The sequence below is a fragment of the Protomyctophum parallelum genome (assembly GCF_964188405.1).
Source record: "Protomyctophum parallelum genome assembly, chromosome: 14".
Taxonomy (NCBI): domain Eukaryota; kingdom Metazoa; phylum Chordata; class Actinopteri; order Myctophiformes; family Myctophidae; genus Protomyctophum; species Protomyctophum parallelum.
The window spans coordinates 23,421,593-23,441,565 of record NC_139709.1 but is presented as its reverse complement, the minus strand read 5'-3'; the positions used below and the strand labels follow the sequence as shown (position 1 = coordinate 23,441,565).

The window sequence follows — 19,973 nt, the reverse complement described above, 5'->3', positions numbered from 1 at the left end:
GTTTCCGCCCGGTTTCGAACCGGGGACCTTTCGCGTGTGAGGCGAACGTGATAACCACTACACTACGGAAACTACATGCCATTAAATCATCAGTCTGTGCTTTTGAAGTCTTAATTGTTCCAGACATTCGCCTATCGCCTATCCAAACAATATACCCACGATCGAGGTTGTCCAGGACCTCAGATTCGACCGATATGCCCATATATGGGCATATACTGGTATCAGGGATATCCATATATGAGCATAAAAGGGACAGACAACAGGTATTCTTACAACAGGTACAAAAGATATTACAAAACCGGGTTGGGCATGGATGCATTCATAACTTGCATCAACTGCATGGTCTAGTATTTATATGCATCAAATCAAAAACGTCTGACTGACTTTAAACTTGTCATGGGTATCGTGATTTGCAGCTTCAGAGCCTATTTCAAGGTTGCTCCGCACCATCTTGGAAGTAGCTAGATGTAGCCAAAACACCTGAGGGGATCGACAACGGGAGGTTTGATTACTTCTAACGCGACGGGAACGCGATGGGCCGTCAAAAACATAATCTTTGGTTAGAATTGGAAGCATTGATTAGATCAAGAGTTATTCACCATTATTTCTTCCCATTCATTAAAATAGAGGGGGACCACTTGAGACGACGTCCCAACCGGAAATTACATCAAAGGTTGCCCAATCGACGCTCCCAGCCTGTAGAGTGGTACGCTCTGTTGCGATGGTGCTAATGTTCCGTCTTTTGATTAATCTCCAGTCCACAGCACTTTTGGTGAAATGTTCCACATGAACAGTATCGTACAATTGCAAACTTACGATAAATGTGAAATTTGAAAGCATGAAATGTAGTCTGTTGTTTTAGTAGTTGACAGTTGCATTGTCCTTTGCAAACAGTTTTTCCATGCGTTTTGTAGTTGTCAAATCCCAATCCATCCTAGCTGCAGCCTTAACGTCTTTCTAGCAACCCTCAGAATTCAGCCAGGAATGCACTGTGTCAAGGCGTTGGTGGTATAGTGGTGAGCATAGCTGCCTTCCAAGCAGTTGACCCGGGTTCGATTCCCGGCCAACGCATGATTTTTTTAATTAAATACTTTTGATAATTGTCATGATCAGATTTGGCCTCAGAGCCACTGGCAGTAGATTGCTAAATAACTGTCCCTGGACAACATGCAGACACTGCTGATTAATTTAAGTTAGTTTAAGTTTAACAGTTTTGGCTCAAGGCACCCCTGTAAGTAACTTTTGTATCCACGGCATCCTTGAATTACATTTATACTTCATAGCACCATACATTAAAACTATTACACTACACTTATTGCACTATTATTACACTACTACACTTATTACACTATTATTACACTACTACTCTTATTACACTACTACACTAATTACTATTACACAATTACCTACACTACTATTTATAGTGACTCATAGGAATAGACTACGTGATTGACAACCAGGAACAGTATAGTGACCACCGGAGAGACGGGTGGCAGCCGGAATGTAGAAGGCACCCGGGAGCAGTATGGGTTGGAGACCCAGCCTGTCTTCCGTGAGGAAGAAGCCCAACAAACCCATGGTGATGCCTTTAGGAGGGCCATTCAAGCCTCAAGCGGAGCCTGAATAAAGTGTCTGGTGCTGAGAGTCTGGTGCAACGCACAGGGGCTGGACCTGGTGAGAGCAGGAGTGGACCTGGTGAGACGTAGGAGGGGCCCGGACAGGAGTCAACCCACAGAGCCGCCCTAGACCTTCCACGCGCCAGAATGGTACCTCCCAGTCCCGGCAGAGTAGTTCAGGAGGAACAGATTGTGTGGCCCTGGTTTTTTCCTAATGGGACTGATCGAGGGTAGCTACTGGGACGTAAGTCGGGACTTGATCACCTCGGCTGGGCCACCTGAAAGGGGTATGATGTTGGGAGACCCGAAACCCCGATGACCTTGGGATACATCACGGAGGATACGTCCAAGGTGCAACCATGCGATGCATTTGTTTTTTTTACTACACTTATTACACTACTACACTACTATTACAGTACTACAATTATTACACTTATTACACTAATATTACAGTACTCCACTTATTACACTACTCCACTTATAACACAATTACACTTGGTTGAGGGAACATGGGTACAGTCCCGCCTGTACATAGTTCAGTTCCGTTTTATTTTTGGAATGTTGGACATACAGTACATACATAACACTTATTTTGAGTGTCCGTTGCTTGTATCCTGTCCAAATATCCGAAAAAGGGCTATGGAGAAGCCATAGGCTTGTCGGGCTTGACCCCTGGAGTCTATTTGCATATTTAGGTGCACATGTGTAGACTGATGGACATCCGTCTACCTGCACAGTGCATACATACATGTAGTCCACACACACACAGATTAAGCCAAAAAGCATCCCAAAGTACGTTATTGACAAATTATTAATATAAGGGTTATTATTTAGGGGATAAGAGTCCTGCGTCTCATAAGTGTATATATATATATATATATATATATAATGTGTTACTGTAATATGGTATAGTAGGTATAATATAATATGGTTTTAATATAATATAGTATATAATATAATACATGATATGGTTTACTATACTTATATAGTACATATGTGGTATGGTTTACTAATAATGGTTTACTTAATATAATATATGGTATGGTATACTATACTTATACATTGCATAATATATATATACACCGTACACATGTATATATATATATATATATACATACATACTGGATGTAAGATATGAAATGTAAGATACCTGCAAGAATGCCAGACAAGTTGCGAGCAGAACTTAAAACCAGATGATTGCAGGCAGAGCATGCAAGCAGAGAGATCCTACAACACCTGCACTGATGAGGGTAAAACTCATCATTGCACTCGCAAGCTGCCAGGAACAAGTGATGATAAGAGAACCGGGGCCATCAACACAGAACACTAAATCCTCACAAATGTACACTACAAGGAAAATGTAAAGCATGTAGGAGGCATGAAGGAATTCAAATGTAAAGAACATTTGGTGAATAAGGCCTACTGTACTTAGCCAGGTTTGCCTCATTTACTCAGAAAGGTAGTGAGTGCCCTCTGGTGGTTGTGTGACGCAAGAACACCGGGCATCAAATATCAATGACAAACAATGACTTACCTGCTTCAGCTACAAAATTAAGTTTCCGTTACTGTCAAACAAAAAACTCCATATCTGCTTCCACCATCAAATTATGGATCGTGGCCCAGACGGTTAGCTCAACCTAGGCTGCAGAGCCAGCCGGACGGTGTGCCGCATGTCACTGCTAGACTACAAATCCCAGGTGGAGCGAAATCCAGACGCGGCGGAGACGTAAGTCGCGACCTATTATTTTCCGTCCCGGCAGAACGGGACTCGTCGCGGCTATATCTACCCGTTTGCGACGTAATAGGTTGACTATTATTTTCCGTCGCGGCAGAACGGGACTTGTCGCGGCTATATCTACCCGTTTGCGACGTATAGGTAATTCGTTGCAGCGTAAAGAATCCGTTGTGGCGTGAGCTGGACTCGTCGCGGCAGAATGGGACTCGTCGCGGCTATATCTACCCGTTTGCGACGTGCGCCTCGCCGGTCCGATTCCGTGGAGCTCTCCGCCGTCTCCAGGCGAGCCTGAGTGGTTCTCTGGGGTTCCAGCAGGCCTTTTTCCGCGCACATCGTGCCCGGGGAACGGCCCACGCGCCCGGGCCTGGCACCACCGCGTGCACCTTGCCGGTCCGGTTCCGTGGAGCCCTTCGCCGTCCCCAGGCGACCCTGCGTTCCAGAGCTGTCACCTCTTTTGCCCACCGAAAATAGCAGATCTACCAGCTCCTACATACGGGATGGCCCGACCCGCGTCTGTGGACCCCTGGGGATCACGGTAGTCCACGGGGGTCCGTCTGTGTGTGTGTGTGTGTGTGTGTGTGTGTGTGTGTGTGTGTGTGTCGCATGCGTGCGTGCGAACTTCGTGACAGTGGTGCATTACATTGTATTTTGATTTGAAATAAATAATAAATTATTATTAACGAAAAACATCTAATACTATTTTAAATTGGTCTAGTAAAGTTAGTATCAGAAGCAGCAACCATGCAGAGCTATACCAATCAGATTAAATAGGCTATAAGCCTTAAACGTTTGACAAGCAATATTCAAAATACAACTATAGTTGTATTTTGCATATTGCTTGTCAAACGTTTAACGTTTGCTTCTGATTAGTTACTAACTTTACTTTACAGATCCACAAGCTCGAAAACCACCTGACGGGCCGCCCAAACGGGTCCGGGGACCCCCGGGCGGTACGGGTCCCCGTGGACCCTTGGGGATCAAGGGGGGCCACGGGTGTCCACGTTTGCGGAGACGCTGCCTTCATATTAGCCTACTTTAATAACAAGCAGCTGATCTACAATTGACAATTTGACATGTCATTGCGTCGTATTCTGTCTGTCTTTCACGCACGCACGCAGACATGTCACAGACCACCACATAACCATATTTGTATGGCCATATCGTTTATAGGCCTTATAGCTGAATAGCGCCGGCCGTCGGGGGTTCATTTGGTTCCAACCGTCCCATTATGGTCAACACTTATGATATGCTATTGCATTCTTCCAACTAAAGATTTAAATATTAATCTGGCAGCTCCGAAAATAGCAGAAGATGTAATGCAGTAAATGACATGGCACGGACTGGCTCAGAAAATCTCCCTGCATCATTATATCAAAACCAGGCCTATACTTAGAGCCATATGGAATCTGTGTTAACGGAATCGCGGACGGAATCGCGGAAATGACCAATAAAAACGGAATTGGAATAAAACGCGGAATATTGCGGAATTGGCCCTAATCTGGGCTGAAATTCAGTTTTCGGGAGAAAATGGAACATGATTCAGTGGTCAGGTTTGTTCAGAAATCAAGTGAAGACGGCCGATTATTATATTTTGTCATAAATGCGCAAAAAAGTACAACAACCACTCTACTCTCATTGGAAATCCGGTAGAGTACGGTTGTAAGGAGATGTATAGCTTAGCTGCGCGTCTCTGTAACACTGAGGAGGAGTAGACAGACAGAGCACAGCGCTCTCTCTCTGCCTGCTCCTCGGCTCCCTCCCAGTTCCACACACACGGAGTAAAGAGAGAGAGAGGAGCTAGGAGTAATACTAACCTTGTAACCATAAGCATTGCTGTTTTCATCTTGCATTAACAAAAATAAAATCCACACTGAGAGGGACAGAAGGTGTAAGTGGTAGACCTACAAGGCTACATTAGCCAACGCTAGCTCCTATGCTAACGCTGCAAACTTACAGCAGTGTGTGTGTGTGTGTGTGTGTGTGTGTGTGTGTGTGTGTGTGTGTGTGTGTGTGTGTGTGTGTGTGTGCGCGCGCGCGTGGGTGCGTGCATGCATGCGAGTCAACTCTGAATGTTTTCTAAAGGACAACTTTTTTCCCCCCATCCTGACCAGCCTATTATTATTATTGCATTTTGGCTGTGTGCAATAACTAACTGCAAGCCAATGAAGAATCAACCAGTAGCATTGTCAGTATTTGTCTTAATTTCTAATTCATATTTATTTAGTTAATAATAAAATAATAATTTAACTGTAGGCCAGTGTTTTGAGACATACGTACAAGGCTATTGTCTTGTATTGCTATAAAATGATGTGGCAAATTTCAGTGGTGGAGTAAAAACAACAAGGTCACATGGCTTTGGGGAGTTTGGGCAGCAGATCTACAAGCTCTCAACATGTCATGCTGCAATGTGCTGTGGGCTTGTAGATCACCAATTTGGATAAATAAACTGATTATTTTTCCCTGATTAAAAAAATAATGTTTTAAGCCTGTGCCTGCACCTCATACAGCACTATGTTCCATATTCTGCTACAGTACATGTTTGCACTTTAATTAAATTAAAGCTGCTTTTGATAGGGGGGGGGGGGGGGGGGGTTGTTACTGAAAACGATGTTGGTGCTTCTTGCACTAACTTTTTATAAGCAATAAATGTTCTCCAATGCAGTTAAAGGAATTATTGTGTTAGAATTTATGTTACTGTAAATTAATATTGGTTATATCGGGCTTTTTGATTCTCCACTAATCGGTAATCGGAAATATCGGCCAAAAACCATATCGGTCAATCACTAAAAAAGAAATTCCCGGTAAAGAAATTGCATAAAAAGCAAAAAACCGAATTCAGAAATATTAAAACGGAAAAAACGGAATTTGGGAAAAAATAAAACGGAATTGGGAAAATAATAAAACGGATTTCATATGGCTCTACCTATACTGAATGTAGGCAATTGAATTCCATTACTTTTGTTTCAATCAACTGAACTAGACCAATAAAATAGTAGGCTAGTATTTATGTTTTTCGTTAATAATAATACTGCTAATTATTATTGAACGGTAAGTACGCTGGTATGTACGCTATGGTACACTATAAGCTTGTATATCTGTTTATTTTAAGCATGCCGCCGCATTCTGTCAGAATCTTGTGTGTGTGTGTGTGTGTGTGTGTGTGTGTGTGTGTGTGTGTGTGTGTGTGTGTGTCGCACGCGTGCGTGCGTGCGAACTTCATGACAGTGGTGCAGCATTACATTGTATTTTGATTTGAAATAAATAATGATGAATAGATGTCTATACTGTTGCTTGTGTGTGTGTTATGCTATAGGGTTAGCTGGAACACACGCCCTGTATGATCTGTGGTGCGCATCTACAAGCTCCAAGTGTTGCGTCCACATGCAGCGCGTTGTGAGCTTGCAGATAGTCGGTGCCCCACTATAGAGAGATGGTAGGGTAGTGCCCAAGCCTATATATTCCACAGTGAAACTTCAAATGTGGATCCTGTACACAGTGTAACTTCACCACCAGATGCGACACGTTCAACCATCCACACACAGGCAAGGCCATCAAAATCAGAGGAACTATCACATGTTCAACTACAAACGTTATATACATGTTGACGTGCCCGTGTGGCCTCTCATACGTGGGACAAACCAGTAGAGCCCTAAAAACACGTATTAGTGAACATAGATCCAACATCAGAAACACCAATCCCAAAAGCCCAGTAGCCCAACACTTTAATAAAATGGGCCATGCCGTGGCATCGCTCCGATATGTCGGCATAGAGAGGGTGCAGCTACCCCGGAGAGGTGGAGATATCCATAACCTCCTCCTGAGAAGGGAGGCATATTGGACCTACACCCTCCGCACACTACAACCCCATGGACTAAATGAGGACTATGAGTTATCTGCTTTCCTGTAAATAGTGAGCAAGGACTAAACTATCAGATTCCCCTGTGTGAACTGAACTACATGCCGACTCTTTATTCTTCTTTTTGATATTTATACTTATGATTATTCTTTTTGATATTTATATTTATTTTGGTCTTGTGAAGTATACTTCTCGCTATTTGTCTTTTATCTGGGTTCGTTCACTTTAAAGTAAATTAATCTTGATGGCTTTACTGGCCTATGTCCAGAGAACCATTGACCTTGAATGTTAGCCTTCATGTGTCTCTTACCTGTTCCCTTTTGATATTGTTCTGACTGACTAATACAATTTTGGAGCAGATTGCCCAAACTGTAAACTACTTTTGGTACCAAAAGCTTTTTAAATCTTAAATCTTAAAAACAAACAAAAAAATGCAAAATCTCAAATATATAAAATATTTAAAAAATGTATTTAAAAAATACTAAAACAGTCTGTAACAAGCAAAAATACCAGCAAGTTTTATTGAAACTGTTGTCTTATTGTAACCTTACTTGATGTGGTGGTCATTCATGTTCATATATATTGTTATATTTTTTGTCATGTCACTTATTGGTGTTAGTGAATCACCTGCCCATGCAGTCGTCATCAGTCACGTGATGTGACGACTGGGTTTAAAAGGGAGTTGTCACATATACTGCCATTATCACCTGATGAAGGCCGTTCACGGCCGAAACGTTGTGTATTAATTATGGTGTTTTGAATAAAAAGCAAACACCTTGGAGCAAATCTGTGTGCGGACTCTCCTCTCTTCATTGTACTTACCTTAGTCCAGCACCAGACAAGAACTGGATGTGCGCTAGCCACCTACCTTTTATACATAAAAGTGTTTGACATAGTGGTCATTTGGCCCTTACAGTTAGATAGGGACTAGGACAAGATATCCAGTTTAAGTAATTTTACAATATTTTTTGCATGCTGAAAATAGCCGATCTACAAGCTCACGTGTCGCGCTGCAAGCTTGTTGATCGGCTATTTTCAGCAAGTGTAAAATCAGTCATCACGACAGCATTATGATATTTAGTCGACTAAAACTCTATGAAAACTATTCAAAAGACTGACTAAAACAAAAAACATATTTTGCTGCCAAAAACAACACTGACACACACACTTGCATGTCTAGAAAATCTATGACCCTTGCCTGTAACAAGATTATTAAAATGCAATATACGGTAGCCGCTTGGTCTATAGGCTTGTTTGGTTTGTAAACCAGCTACTAAACTGAATATGGTAATGCGGCAAGGCTTTTGTCATTGGAATGGAAACCATTGATTGATTGAAGTATTTACAGATTGGAGAATTAAAGTACATTTCAAGCACAACTAAATACAAAACTGTTAACTGTGGACACTGGACACCATAAAGCATTACACTTGTCCACCGTTCCCCCATGTTCAATTCAGCCCTCGTACAAGGTTTCTTCGACTATGCTTGCACCTCCTGGTACCACAGCACCTGCCCTTAAAACAAGGCTTCAGAGTGACTTCCCAAAACACACTGTTCAGGCTACTACTTGAAGATACCTGTGTACTAGCCCGCCAAGCAGAACCCAATGCTACTGAAGTTTCTGACATTTGTTAGACCCAGTGCATGGGGTCCTGTTGCATCAGTACCATGCCACCTGGTACGCGGACATTCATAAAACATAAACAACGTGGATAACGCCTGTCTGCGCTCTTTGACGTCATTTTTTCGTGTGAGGGTTTCTGAATATGTGAAGTATAAGTACCCATACATGCCGCTGCGAATATCTCCTGTGGCGCGGAAGCCGTTAAGTATTTTTAATCTTTTTGAACGATTTGGTCGCTTTGATTCTTCTCTTCCTTCCTTGTTTATTGACACCTCATTGTACCGCCTATCTGGCTAGCTAGTGGCGCTATAGCTATGACACAGCAGATCAGAGGCAGGGACGTAGCCGGCACAAGCCAACCGCACACCGGGAGGCGGTACAATAAACGGTAAACAAACAAGAAGAAATAAAGCGACCAACTCGGTCAAACAAAGATTAAAAATACTTAACGGCTTCCGCGCCACAGGAGATATTCGCAGCGGAATGTATAGGTACTTAAAGTTCCCGAATTTAGAATAACGCAAACAAAAAAAGGCCGTCAAACGCCGCAGATAGGATCTTAGAGACTTAGACAGAATATGAATGTCCGCGTTCCAGAATTCCCATACGGAAATATAGTCATGAACAGGGACCCTACATAAAACTCATCAAAATTTCAGAAAAGCTTTATGTAGGGTTCCGAGAGGGGCTACCTGTGTACCATGTACCTGTCTAAATACTTCCTTAATGTCAATGAAGTCCACACCCACAACACCAGAGGGAGTTCAACAAACCATGTGCAACCCAGATTCGGCACAAACAAGGGACTAAATTAATTTCGCTCCTATGCTACCAAAATGTGGAACGCCCTACCAACAGTCATTAAGACATGCAAATCCCTTGACTCCTTCAAAACTGCTCTCAAAGGGCACCCATGGACGGCTGCAATTCAAAACTGGCCCCATACAATCTGAACCCCCCACCACCTCACTGAATAATGTTTCTTTCCCCTTTGTTTTGATTTCGTACGTCTCTAAATGTTTGGACGAACTGAAAATGGTGGGCCCTATTGTAAACAACAAGTGTAACGCTTTATGGTGTCGTCCACAAGTTTTTGTATTGAGTTGTACTTGAAATGTACTGTAATTTTGCAAACTGTTATAAATCAATCAATTAATAGATATCGATGATCAAACTATTTAATGGGCTACGCTACTGTACTACTTGCATGGTACTACATAAGTTAACTAATCATGATTCAGATAGATCTAAATTAGACAACACACCCAGTAAATTAGGCTAGGCTACGTCGTGGTCTTTGACGACATAAGAACAAATTATGACGCAGTTTGCGTTCACAAATGAGCTAGTTTGAAAGGAGTTGTTTGTGTAACTTTGTCTTCGGTCTGCAATTAATTGTAACGCAGGCCGCACGGGAAAGTTCGCGCAGACACACTCACACACACGCACACAGTGAGGAGGTGTCCACAACTTCCCAGAGAGACACGCGATGATAAAAGTCAGTCTGAGAACGAGGATAATTCCAAATTAAGTTTTTTTTGCTAGGCCCCGTTTCTCACTAAGCAAGTATGGAGTTATTGCAGCTGCTAGAAATGTATTAATTACTGGGGGCCAGTGGGGGCCCGTCCTAATACCTGGCTACATCGTTAAAGTTAGACCGAGCTATCAATAGCTACTATATCAAAAACACCTTTCCTTTTGAAATGCTCAGTAAATAACCCTAAGTAAAGATGGATGCTGCCGGCTGCTATGTTTAACCACAGTGTTTAATGTTACACTCTGATGAGTTTATAAACCGCTGCCTACCTGTTTTTTTCCTTCTTCCTTCCAGCTCTGCTCGATGGGGTTTCCGTTGTGTAAACTCCATTAGACACGTGAAATGACAAATGAATGAGGTCTAGTAGGTCTACTGTAACGTTCAGTTCAACTAAACAGCTTTAAGAGCTGCACTTTACCGAAATTAGATGACAATAACCTAGCTCTTTCACAAACTTATTTCATCTTCCTCTTCACACATGTAGGACTAGTGCCACCCCGGCTGCGCGTCTTGATTGATTGATTGATCTCTGATTTGCTTTCACTCCCCCCTCCCCGCTCGCGTCACCTGACCAATTACACCAATTGGGGTGTGAACAAGGAGCACCAATCAAACGTTTTGTTGAAGGAACGATGATTTAGTGATTATTACTTAGCATATCTGATATCAATGTGTGCGCCATATTTTAGTTTTACAGTATTGTATTTATATAGTATATTGTATAGGCTACTTTGTTAATTTAGATTTAGATTAATTTGACTTGATAAAGTCATAAAAAACATGACGTAGGCCTATATAATTGCCTAATTAAGGTATAGTCAGACGTTTGACACTTATTGGTCAAGCAGTTTGACAGACACACTAACCATTTCAAAGATGGCTTGCCTGTTGCCAATCTGGGAACCCATTGGCAAAAAAAGGGAAAACAGCGCCCTCTTTTCCTTTGAATTTAGCTCAACATCTGTTGAGTCTCGAGAGAGACTTGCCTGTTGCAGGCACGTGTAGAGGGGGGGGGGGGGGGGGGGGGCGATGTGGTGTGGGGGGCCAATACGAGCTTATGTGGGGGCCAATAAGGGCTTGTGGGGGGCAAATAAGGGCTGTGTGGGGGGCAATAAGGGCTTATGTGGGGGCCAAAAAGGGCTTGTGTGGGGGGCCAATAAGGGCTTGTGTGGGGGGCCAATAAGGGATTGTGTGGGGGCCAATAAGGGCTTGTGGGGGGGGCAAATAAGGGCTTGTGTGGGGGGGCTAATACGGGCTTGTGTGGGGGGGCAATAAGGGCTTATGTGGGGGACTAATAAGGGCTTGTGTGGGGGGCCATTGGCCCTTCAATACGAACATTTGACAAGTAATGATAAATTCCACTATCATAACGAATGATCTTTTAAGCTGCCATCAGTCAGTTTTAGTTTCAGACTAATGAGAACATATTGCTTATTTTACTGTCCAATGACTTGAAATGGCACAAGGGAAGGACTCCACAAAAAGACCACCCCCATGTACCCTTTTCTGGAGTTTGAGCCCCTGCCCCCCCCCAGTGCTCTCTGCACGGCCCTGCTGTTGCAGAACCATTCAAATATCCTACACATTTTCACCATGTCAGTAATAGTAGGCCTACAATCATGCAAACAGGGGGAAACAATATATGTACATCCCATCATTGTTGATGTCACTAAAAAATCTGATCCTAGGCCACTATCCCTGAAATTACAATGTTAACCGTTGGGGTCAAGTTTGACTTAGATTGAAGAATAGTGCACTGCAGGACATAATAGCCTAGTTTAATCCTATTAAAGGTAATTATAATTATGTGGCAATGATAAGGATGATGATGAAGATAAGCCACATCTCTTTCAACACAACCCTTTCCACACTCCTGCACTCCTCTTATCTATACAGTCTACACTCACTTCTTCCTCTCTGGACATTGCCGGGAAAATACACAATAATAACATTATAGAAAGACAAAGAAAAATTTCCAACACAGAAACAAGCAAAGTCAAAGCAGCAAGGAATTCTTCCATTAAGATAGATAGGCCTACTGACAGATCACACATTTTCTCTAGCAATTCTGGTCTCATCCAGGATCCAAAGGTAAGTTTTTTTGTTAAATTGCAACTAAATGTCATTCTATCTGTGGCCTTGAGGCAGTGTTATAGGTGTCTAATTGCACAATAACATATTAAGTACAAAACATGGGAAAATACATGGAAAATCAAACAGTTATTCTGTATCCATGATGCTTGGGGCACGATCTTTCTATTGGATACTTGGATACTGATGAACAACAGTGAATGTTCCAACTCAATAGGTCTAATGATAAAAGCCTTATGGTTATCAATGTCTATTATGGTGAGGGAAAAATATGTGAAGTTCTCAATATTTATTTTTATGAACAACAATATGCTGTCTTTTTCATGTTCATATTTCACAAAAAGCATGCTACAATGTGATGTCTGCTAACAGCCCTCATCTGCCTGCCTTATGTTAGTATTATTATTGTATTATTATTATTATTATTATTATTTTTACACCTTTTAACCTTTTCATTTTTTTTATTTTTTACATATCCACAGTTAATTTTCAAAGGGTGTCACTTCAATTGTCACACTGCCTTTACATTAACAGACCATTTTATTATACTATGAAAATAACTATAATAATGCTATTCTCATTGCACTGGTCCGTTAAAGAAAACCAACTTCCAGAATTGCTTTTAAAAGTGAATTGGACTAATACCTGTTGACCCATTTGTTACATCAATAAACAATTGGGATGTGAAGTGGCATAATAAGAACACTGTCAGCACACTGTTTCCAAAAGGCACTGTTGATACATTAAAATCCTTAGCTTCAGCCTACAAACAGTGATTCTCAAAATGGCATCCAGGCAGGGATCCTGCAGGGTTCCTTGAGAGGCCGGTGCACTCTCTGAGTTATGGGGGTCCCATAAATAAATAGGTTTGAGAACCACTACCACTGGCCCAACAAATGAATTGTGTTATTCATACATGCTCATTGCTCACATATAGGTACACATACTCATACATCACAAAGTGTCCTAGGAAAGTGCACGTGTCAGGCTCAAACTAATCTGAGCATAATCTTCTGCTAATTGAGCTTGTACCTCTACTACCTCACAATAAGTGACTTTGACAACCTCTATGTATCTCTACATTCTATCTGATTTACTGTCATTTTGTGTTCTTGCTATTGTTTGATGTTATTTTGAGTTTTTGCTTTTGTTTTTAAGCTACCTTATGTTTCTGTTTTTCTCTTTTTGCTGCTCTGTAAAGCACATTGTGCTGCATTTTATGTCATGAATTATTATTACATATTATTATTATTATTATACAAATACATTTTACAATGCTGTTTGAAAATATATTATAAGTCAGAAGCCTATGGGAGAAAATATTTTCCGAGTGGCCAAAAGCTGCCTAAAATATATTTGTGTTAACTTGGTTCTTCTATGAACCAAAATGTTAACAGTTATATAGACTTTTCATCGATCATTGTACATTATGAAACACAAATGTGTTATACTGCAGGTATAGGTATTGTCAAGTTCTCAATGCTTTTTCTGTGTTCTGCAGGTTCCCTTCAGAATGTCTGGAACTTCCCAGGGGCCAACTGCAGATTTAACTGGCTGTCACACAGGTCAGAGGCACATATGAAAGAGCTGGAAACAAATAAAAAGTCAAATAGCAAATGAGAGAATAAGTTAGTATTCCATCCTCCTTTTGCAAGTGTACCCCAACAGCTACTGTTACAGTAACAGTCATACAGTAAAGGTTTCATTGATACTAGTTTGTCCAAAAGGTAGTGTATGCACAATCACATCACCTGTTCTTCGTCAGAATGGCTGAAGTAATTGTGGAAATAGATACCCCTGATTAATAATAATAATAATAATAATAATAATAATAAGGGTAATAATAAAATAAATAAATAAATAAGGGTAATAATAATAATAATAATGTACTACATATACTTACTGTTTTGTCTGTGTGTGTGTGTGTGTGTGTGTGTGTGTGTGTGTGTGTGTGTGTGTGTGTGTGTGTGTGTGTGTGTGTGTGTGTGTGTGTGTGTGTGTGTGTGTGTGTGTGTGTGTGTGAGTCTAGGTCCAAAAGGTGTAATTAATGACTGGCGTAGGTTTAAGTTGGACAATGCGGATCAGAATCTCCCTCCAAGGACGAGGGAGCTCCTCAGACAAATGTCTTGTGCAAAGGAGGATGATAATCATAAGGAGAGACCCCTCAGGAAGGTCTATACACAAACATTAATACAAATAGATATGGTAAATGGTCTTTATGTAAATGTTCATGGCATTCATGGCATTCATATAAATTCATATAAAGCTTTACTCTTCCATCTAGCGCTTGTATTGACTCATTGTGGACATAGGCCTACATACAGTACATACATACTGTACATATATAGATCATATAGATAATAGTTTTACAATTGCTTTGCAACTCAACTAAAAACAATTCCAGTACAGTACAATACACATGCACACACTATAAACTCCACCCTCTCCTCTTTCTCTTCAGATGAGTGCTCATGAGTATGAACTGATCAAAGTGGAAGACGAACTCTATTTGAAGCGCTACAGAAAGCAGTGTATGCAGGAGATGCACGAGCGCCTGAGTTTTGGTCCCACGTTTGAGGGAGTACACGAGCTGGAGAGTGGAGATGCATTTTTGGAAGTGATAGAGAAGGAACATTATCTTACTCAGGTTGTGGTTCACATCTACCAGCCTGGTGTCAAAGGTCAGTTTATTTTAAGTTGTTCTGTAGTTTCTATTCCCAGTTATGAGAGATATTTAGTCAAAAATGTAGTTTTTGTTTGCAGAGCAGATAAACCATAACAGGGTAGAGAGGTAATTCAAAGCTCTGCAGTGTACAGCCCTGGTGGAGGCCCCACTGAGAACGAATCTGACTTATACTATTCTATTTTTTTCCCTTCTTTCCTGTGAACTGTGAAAAATGTCAAATTTATGGTGGAGCCCCTTTAATTAATTACAATTTTTCAATTTAGCAGACGCTCTTAATCCAGAGCTATTTACAGAAGCAAGAGCAATTCATGGTAATACATCAAATACATAAAAATAGTCATCAAGAATCATATAAGCTAAGAAACTAACATCTGTCTAACGGTGGAATATCTATATAATGAAACGTAAACCCTAAAGAGTGCTATGTCTACATAAAATGCTATCTAAATGACATAAAAGTTAAAGATAAAGAAAACGTTATTGTCCATTAAATTTACATAAAATGGAAATGTATCTTTGGCACAACAGCAGTCAGTTTACAACAATAAAAACATGACATAAAATACATTTTCTTTAAATAAATTACCATAGTTACTAAATTACACAATTAAGACTTCCCCTGGGTGGAACCAGGGGGAAGAAAATACAGTTATTTTTGTGATTATTGCCATTCTGTGTATTATATCGTTTTGTTTTTTTGTTGTTGTTTGTGGTAACTACCTTTCCTCAACGACCATATCACAATGTTCATATTTGTAATCTCTTCTGAAGACAGTTATTTAAAACAAATAATTCGAAAATAAATGATCTATGATGTCCTTTTCCATCAGGCTGTGAGCAGCTGAACTCATGTCTGGACTGTCTGGCTGCAGAATATTCCAGTGTCAAGTTCTGTCGTATCGATGCAGTAGCCACAGGTGCAGCTGAACGCTTCTCAACTGATGTAAGCATTGTTATCATTACATTACATTTCTAATTATTCCAAAGCCTGGCTAAAGGATAGTCCTGAAAAATATGTAATAATGTAAATTTTACATTATTACTTATTTTTAATCTAATCTGACTGCCCATAATTTTTTTAAATTTCTAAACAGACAATTGGCAGGTGTCCTCAGACGCTTCATCAGCTTTGACAACCTAAATACATGCTTCCATTGCATTTGAGAATACAATGTTTACTGTCTCTGATGTGACATTTTCAACACGCTGATAATTAGCTCATATATTCATATAGCATTTCCATTTCCTTTTACAGTAACTATTTCTGCTGTGAATACTAATATTCTAATAAATAAAGTAGTATGTAATATCATGGAAAAGTCACTGTTTGCAAACTATTTTGCTGTACTCTAATTTCTTCTAGATTCTGCCAGCACTGCTGGTGTACAAGGCCGGTGAGTTACTCGGTAACTTTGTGTCTGTCACCAAACACTTTAACGAAGAGTTCTTTGCTACAGACGTGGAGGGATTTCTCAATGAATATGGCCTCCTACCTGAGAAGGACAATACATTGTGTCCTGAGGATGAGGATGAAGAAGAGGTAGCAGAAGTGGAATAGCAGGAGAGGCAAAGGGAACAGGGGTAATGACAGTGATGGAAGTGGGTATACAAATGAGGAACTGTGAATGAATAACATAAGAAGAGGAGACGGATGGAGCTCGTTTACACATTTGACAATGTGTAATTCAGCTAAACTAAATCTTGCATTGATACACTTGTATCGATGAACATAAGTGTTGAAAATAAGTGTTTTCATTCCACAGTAGAAGTCACAGTGAGACTGTTAATAATTAATGTCTTATCTGTTTACAAACTAATGCCCAGTGGTCAATGTCCCATATCCTCCTGAAATTTGGGCCATGCCGTGTCATTCATATTGTCACCTTATTCTCCCATATCATCATTTTACCCTTAGTCTACTGCCTGTTTACTCCGAGTTGTTCTTCTTATCATCATTAATGTCATGTCATCCATGTTTATGGCCAAAATATGTTTTCATCTTTCCCATTTAATATCTTGTTCAGCTGACGTGTTATCAGTCTAGTTTGACCTTGGCCTAGTAACATAGTGCAGGGAAAAAAGTTATCAACAAGTTGCCTAGCAACGCCTGCCTCTGTGCTTTCCCGGTCTATGGCCATCATTGACTGAACCAAGGAAGATGAACTCTACGTCGCTACGCCATCCTCATCATCAATGCGTTGGACTAATGAGAGACCGCCAACCCTGGTCTTGTCATCTGACATTGCGGACATGAATCATCTCCAACCAATGAACTTAATATCAACAATCTGACAGTATTTAGCCTGGAACAATACTGTGAAGAGGATATTCAGCACTCGGACAATTGGACTATTTATTCTAAATTATACTGATGTAATTGTACTAGTTGAACCATGTAGCACATTTTCTATGTAAATTGACTTTATACCTACTAAAAATAATTGTTAAACCTTAAACTTTTCTCAGAACTTTATTTCATCTGTCTCCAAATCATTTTTTAAGGTCTTTCTATTTTTTATAGTACAGTGACTGTCATTTAAAATTTAGAGGGCTACTCACTCATTTTTAAGGTAAAGACAGCACGGTATTTGGTCTCCCTGCGAGGTTATTGAAGGTATTTATTTACAGTCCTTTCTAATTAACATTACAAAATAGATATAATTTATTTTTTATCTATTAATAGACAGAGAGTGAGAAAGGGAAGAAAATGGATATAGTGGACACAGGTGGACACTCAAACACACATTAGGGCTGTAGTAGCCTAGTCTTCAAGACCACATTTTCATTATAGGCCTATATGTCAGTCTCGTCTCGGGCCTGCCTGCATGCAATTTCACTCAACTCTTGACTTGGTCTTTTCCCCAGATGAATCTATCTATCTATCTATCTATCTACAGTACAGACAGCATTTTGGGTAATAACATCCTGCACGTGTGCGTGTGAGCGTGAGTGTGTGCGTGCATGCGTGCGTAAAACATAGGCAACAGGCAATAGGTATGTGTGCAAACACACACACAAACACACACATACACTTTCAAAATAAGCTAATTTTACTGTTTGAAGATGACATTACAGACATACAAGTAAATATTGAAATACCACTTGATATACTCTCCTATAGTTTCCCCCTCTCTCTGATCTCCGTTGTGCATGGGGCAAACTGAACCATAGCTAGCTGAATACTTGATTGTTTGATAGAAAGTGCAGACAATAAAATCCTTCCTTCCAGAGTCCTTCTGTTATGGCACAAGTATTCAGCAAATCTGCACCATTCTATAATAAACTAGAAAATTCGCAATTTTAAAAAATTGCAGAGTGTGGTTGCCGCAGTGGCTTACATATGCCCCTCCCACTAGTATTGCCAGCCAATTACAATTTCAAGTCACGCCTTAGATCATGCGTAAGTAATTCGGAGGGGATTTAACCCCCGAAATTCATGTTTTTGCGACAAACGGTTACATTTCTCGCATTTGCGGCGCCCCCTATGGATGAAAATGGAATTGCTTTTAGAACTTGGTTGATTGAACCACCCCGGACATGTGATTCAAATTTGGGATGGATTGGACATTCCGTTCGTGATTTATGGCATTTTTGTGATATAGGCCCCTCCTACTAACTTCGGAAGACGATTACGGCCGAACGATACGCACTACCAAAATTCTGCATTTGGTGTTTTAATCGGATATGTCCAGAGATCATGTGTGCCGATTTCTGTGAGATTTGGACAAAATATGTAGGAGGAAAAGCAAAAAGTTTGTTTTAGACAAAATTCAAAATGGCGGAAAATCCATCATGGCGGAAATGGGCGTGGCCTATATGGGGAGATGCGTCATGACCCAAGGAATCCAGGGAAAAAATAATTTTGATTTTACGTCCTACGGTTCAAGAGTTATAAGCCAAAAGGTAAAGTGGGCTGTTATAGCGCCACCATGAGGCCGACCTATAAAATTATAATTTTAATTAATTTTAGTCATAATTAAGAAATATCCCTAAAAGTTTTGTAACTATAGGGATTACAGTCTCCGAGGAAAAAATACTTGAATGTGATTTTTTGCCTTTTCCCATTCATGTCAATGGGGAAATTTAATTCACTAATAAATTCATATCAATTAAACTATACAACATTTCTCTTAACAAAATACAAGCACACGATTCCCGATTTTTCCGGTCAATTTGACATATGGCTCAAGTGCGTACAGCGTACAGTGTGGGAGGTATAAAGCGACAAAAAAAAGACTACTCCAGTGGAATAATACTACGAATAACTAGAAAGAGGCAATTCTGGGAAATTGCAAAGTGTAGTTGCCCACATCGCACCCGTCGAAAATGGAATGGCTTTTGGCTCTGCGTTGATTAAGCCACCCTCGACATGTGATTCAGATTTGGGATGGATCGGACATTCCGTGCGTGAATTGTGGCGTGTTTTGTAAAGTAGGCCCCTCCCACTAACTTCGGAAGACGATTACGGCGGAACGATACAGAAGATCTAAATTCTGTGCTGTTTTAATGGGATAGGTCCGGAGATCATGTGTACCGATTTGTGTGAAATTTGGACAAAATCTGTAGGAGGAGGAGCAAAAAGTGTGTTTTGAAAAAAATTCAAAATGGCGGGAAATCTATCTAGACGCAAATGGGCGTGGCCTATATGGGGAGATGCGTCATGACCCAAGGAATCCAGCGAAAAAAACTTTTTGATTTTACGACCTACGGTTCAAGAGTTATAGCCCAAAAGGTAAAGTTGGCTGTTATAGCGCCACCATGAGGCCGAACGATATACTTCTAAGGTAATTAATTTTAATAATTATGATGAATCTTTCCTCCAAGT

General features: G+C 40.5%; 1 protein-coding gene across 1 annotated transcript; it reads left to right on the top strand.

Moving 5' to 3' along the window:
• Positions 1-1,931: 1,931 nt before the first annotated feature.
• Positions 1,932-16,706, top strand: LOC310871192 (phosducin-like; the record flags this gene model as incomplete). Its single annotated transcript, XM_083782681.1, has 6 exons — positions 1,932-1,967; positions 13,964-14,027; positions 14,492-14,634; positions 14,924-15,143; positions 15,979-16,091; positions 16,512-16,706. 6 exons carry the CDS (start codon positions 1,932-1,934, stop codon positions 16,704-16,706), a joined length of 771 nt encoding a protein of 256 aa, XP_083638807.1.
• Between the last annotated feature and the right edge of the window lie 3,267 nt (positions 16,707-19,973).